At 38.1% G+C, this 4,561-nt stretch overlaps 1 protein-coding gene across 3 annotated transcripts in view; it reads right to left on the reverse strand.

Annotated features, from left to right (window-relative positions):
* The window catches only part of SPOCK3 (SPARC/osteonectin, cwcv and kazal like domains proteoglycan 3), a 703,183-nt gene that overhangs the window by 229,478 nt on the left and 469,144 nt on the right, over nt 1-4,561 (reverse strand). For all 3 annotated transcript variants that reach the window (XM_019521753.1, XM_019521752.1, XM_019521754.1), the window contains one exon: nt 3,029-3,155. In XM_019521753.1, coding sequence (XP_019377298.1) covers nt 3,029-3,155 — 127 coding nt within the window. The remainder of the gene's footprint in view (nt 1-3,028; nt 3,156-4,561) is intronic.

A 4,561-nucleotide genomic window follows, 5' to 3' on the forward strand; every position in this document is an offset into this window, starting at 1 on the left:
CCCCTACATCCTCCTGCCACTCCTCACACACCCACACCCACAAGTACCCCCACCCTCACATCCCTACTTACCCATGACTGTGCCCAGTTCCTGATCCTTGCCACGCTCCTGCTTGCCCCAGCATGCTAAGGGCTCATACCCCATGTGCTGGGACAGCAGAGGCACCATAGAGACACTCTGGCCAGAAACTAAATTGTCTCTCTGAAGGACCCCCTCCCAGGTTACCTCAGGGTACGGTCCATGACCTGCCCCACTTTTTTTCCCCCCATTTTTTATTTTGATACCTGGATATCCAGGTATCAAATTTTGAGCCAGTGCTCAAAAACATTTTTTGTTCCCTGAGTGCCTCTTGCCATGTCTCAAACTGCTTTGAGATGCGGCAAAAGGCATGTGTGAGCTTGCCTGGACACGTCCTAAGACAGTATCTAGCTTGACTTATTTAAAGATATATTATGGCCCTATGGATTTCACAGATCCACATACTTATATAGCAATGTGTTTCCTTTTAGCAGTTTTTTTTTTTTAAATCTACATGGGACTTAGATGATGATTGTAGCAGGAGGGCACCCTAGGGTCCCGTGCTCTCCCCTAGTGCCCCTTACCATTTCCAGTTTGTCTACAAAGCACCCTTAATTCTCGCCCGCCACATCTTTGATGCCAAATGTATATTGTAGGGAGGCTGCCTCTTCGTCTCCCAGGACACGGTTTTCCTCCTGTACATTAGCCCTGTTTCACTAATGGGTGTTCCTGCGCACCCCAGCCTTATGGGCTATGTGTGGCTCCAACCACCCCTTTACCACACCCCAAGCCTTGCTGATGTACCAGAAGTTCTTTGGTCTTACTCCTGTCACTTGGGCTCTCCACAGCCGCTTCGCGCTGCCCACTCTCTGAGCTGAATTTAAGTGAGGAAGAATCAGCACATAGGTGAATTGAAGGTCAGAAGTTCCCAGAGAAGCCACTTCAAATTGATTCTTTCCACAAGATGGTCATAAATTATACAAGATGAAAAGCGAGGCACATAACTAAGACAGTGGGCATCTACAATGGGGAAAGATATATGGCCCTGAGAAAGGTGTCAGAAAACCAGATATCTGTTATCAGTGTGATAAGAAAGAAGAGTGACTTGATGCTTACAAGGAACTTTTAAAATGGTTTCAAGCAAACCTAGAAACTCATGGGCAGGACTGTGACTCAAGATGAGACACAAGCCCACCACCCATTTTTAGCCCAAATCTTGCAGTTTTACTTTGCAATCTTCTCTACCCAAGACATGTAAAAAATGACATCTCCTTATGGGATTACGAAATTGATGGCGACTAACTCTGTCTAAAGAGGCAACATCATCAAGAGGTAGTACTATGTTCTGTAAGAGGCTATGACGAACAAGTACCATGCAAAGATGAGTTGAAGAGTGCATCTTTTTTAGGAGAGTATACGGCCACATACACACATCCCATGTTGCAGTCACCAGTGACAAGATGTGATTTTGAACTGCTTCCCCATTCAGCCTGTCCACTAGGTGTGGCTCCTTCAGGCTTCTATTTATTTTACCACTAGTAAAATAATGTCATTGCAACAGAGTAGTAGTTTCTGGATCTGCAGGACAAGGACTTCTACAATATGGGCATAGCCAACATGCAGCTGTGTTGGACCAAATATACTGATATCAGGGGGACTATATTCAAACATAAAATGGTATTTCTCTCTGTGTAAGGGAAGAAACTTTCTGAATGCTCCTCATACCATATGTTGCTGTAGTCAAATGAACAGCAGGGGTCTATGACAATATTATATGGTGAAGCTTCAGGTATTATCGTCTTGCCTGCTCTTACCTGACAAGAACAGACAAGACTGCCCTCAGTTGGCTTCATCTATTTTTCCTGGTATTATCTCACAGAATAACGTTTGACAATGATTTTCTGCTAAGAATTTCTGTAATGGAATACTATTCAGTTTAATGCTGCCAACCCATTGTTTCAATGTATATATGAACTCTGGATGAGGGGAGAAGGCACTCCAATACTCCATGTGGTGAATACACCAAACTCTATATTACCAGTTCCTGTAGCTTGGGTAGTAAGGACGAGAGTCTTTTTTAAAGTTTAGACATAAATGAGAACAAAGTCTTTCAATATTGAGCCAGAAAAAAACTAAGACCTGTATTAAATTGCAAGATTCAATTAGAGAATTTGACTAAGGTTATATGGGCACAAGCATGAAATGAATGTAAGGGAGATGTCCATCATTTTTGTTAGTAAGGTTTATGACTTGAGGATCTCGTTAAATTCCTTTTATGTCTAGTCTCCGGGTTTAAATTTTTTCTTCTGAATACAGATATCACCACAACAGTCAAGGTTTTTGTCATCTTAAGGTTGCTTGCAAAGTGCTTCACCTTTATCTACTAGGAAACTTGGAATTAGTCCAGAATAAAGTAGCTTGCCTATTATTTGCAGTATTTTACTATAAATGTAAACACAACACCTTTGCTCCAAATTCTGCCAATGGCTGTCTATCATATGTGGATGAATTTTAATATGCTGGTATTGTTCTAAATGGTCAGGGATATATTTAAACGCTTGACTGTCTGTGGTCCTACACAATTATGCCACAATTCCAACTGGTGAAAGTTTATTAGAGGGAACTGTGAACAGGTGCTCTCTGAGCCTAGGGGTTCACTCTGAGCAGGTCTAAAAAACTCAGTTTCAATGTTCTTGGCATGCAAAATCTATATCTTGAAGGGCTGAGCTGGGAGGGAGTGGGATGTTTAACTCAGTCTGAGACAGGGGAATATTATAGTACTACATATTTTTGCTAGCTATTACTTTTTCCTTCCAGCAGATTTATTGTCATTGCATGCTTTTTTTCTTACAATGCATTGGATTCTTTTGGTAGGTACTGGCTTGGGACAGGCATTTAAAAAAACCAAGCATCTATTTAAATAAAAATAAATATATACTTTTATTATATATCTGAATATTTGGGGAGGTTTGGAGAACAATGAACAATTCAGTTCTTTTTTTTTTCTTACCTGAGAAGAATATGTGTGACCATCTGATCCACAAACAGGATTGGTATAAACTACTGGACACTGCTTGCAGTTTGATGAAATGGGACCACCCCTCCATTGTTTATGGCCTAAACCAGCCTCTTTCATACTGTAAGTAAACAAAAAGCATGAATCTGATAAGCAATGATAGTAAAAAAAAAAAGAAAGAAAAAAGAAAAAAAAAATACAAAACCAGGTTTTTTTTTTAGCATTTGTAAAAAAAGAAAATCCTCGTTATTTTCATCTATTATTATTATTATTCTCTACATATTGAAGTAGTAGTCCATAAAGTTCTAATGGTTATCAACATATATTTTATACACTCTCTTTTTCAGCTGTGTTACATTGTGCCCCTGTGATTTCTGAGTACTTCCATGATATTTAGAATGCTGAATGCCATTTAGTAAATGAGACATAATTAAGACAGAAGATACAGTGACTGTTATTGTGCTAGTGAGGAAAAATAGTTTGAAAAGAAGGGGAAAAATGGAGCTATTATCAATACTTGTGTTTAAGACTTGCCAAAAGCTATATTTGACATTCTGAAGTAGAATCATTAAAGGACACACGGAATGCTATGTACTTTCGTGGTCCTTTTTTGTTTCTTTTTTCTGCTTCTGCCCCTTATAATTTAGATTCACCAGTTGTCTCTGTATGAAGAACTCAAAAAGAGCTGGAATACATATAAATACATCTAGATATGTATGCATCTCTAAGCTCTATACACCAATATGTGGAAAATAAGCTAAAATATACCATCTTAAATGCAAAACTTACAGTTGCTGTTAAAGTTAATGATCTATAACATCTAAATTTATTTATTTATGAATTTAGATTCCAATTTTGTGAACCGGGGACATGGTTCATTCAGTTGTAAAATCCCCTTGTATATTCTTATCTTTTTACACAAATAAAGATACTAAAATAATCAGTAATGACTTCTGTTATTTGTCTACTTAAAATCTTAATGAGGAACAAAAGAAAAATGCAATAAATTTGGAATGCATTCTCAATCCACTGGGACACATCAACAATTGAGTCTCCAAATGCATCTTCTAAAAAAGTCTGTAGGATTACAGTTGCTTGAATGGGCTCCCAACTTTGTGTAATTCCATTGCTTGGTTCTCAAAGGGTTTAATTTGGAGATGGACCAAACGGCTCTGCAGGTAATTGGTGAAGCGCAGTTTAAGAATCACTTATCTAGACTGATAAATTGAAATTAAATTATAGGAAACACTCTTGTACAAGCATCTTTCAATTTGTTTGTGGAAAAGGAAAAAGCACAATACACATATGCCTGACCTTAGCATTTATATCTAATATCCATAACTGTTACCACTCATCTTTTTATTCCTCATTACAATTTTTGTTCTGATTTAGTCAGAAGTAAAAAGAACATTAATTATTATTCCTCCTGGAAGATTTTATAAGGAAAGTACATTTACAACATATCATCAATCCTACTTCATCCAGACATTTTCAATAGCCAGAAAAAATACCAATTCTAGTTTCAGG

Source organism: Gavialis gangeticus, unplaced genomic scaffold (genome assembly GCF_001723915.1).
Source record: "Gavialis gangeticus isolate Ggan-Ray unplaced genomic scaffold, GavGan_comp1, whole genome shotgun sequence".
Lineage (NCBI taxonomy): Eukaryota > Metazoa > Chordata > Crocodylia > Gavialidae > Gavialis > Gavialis gangeticus.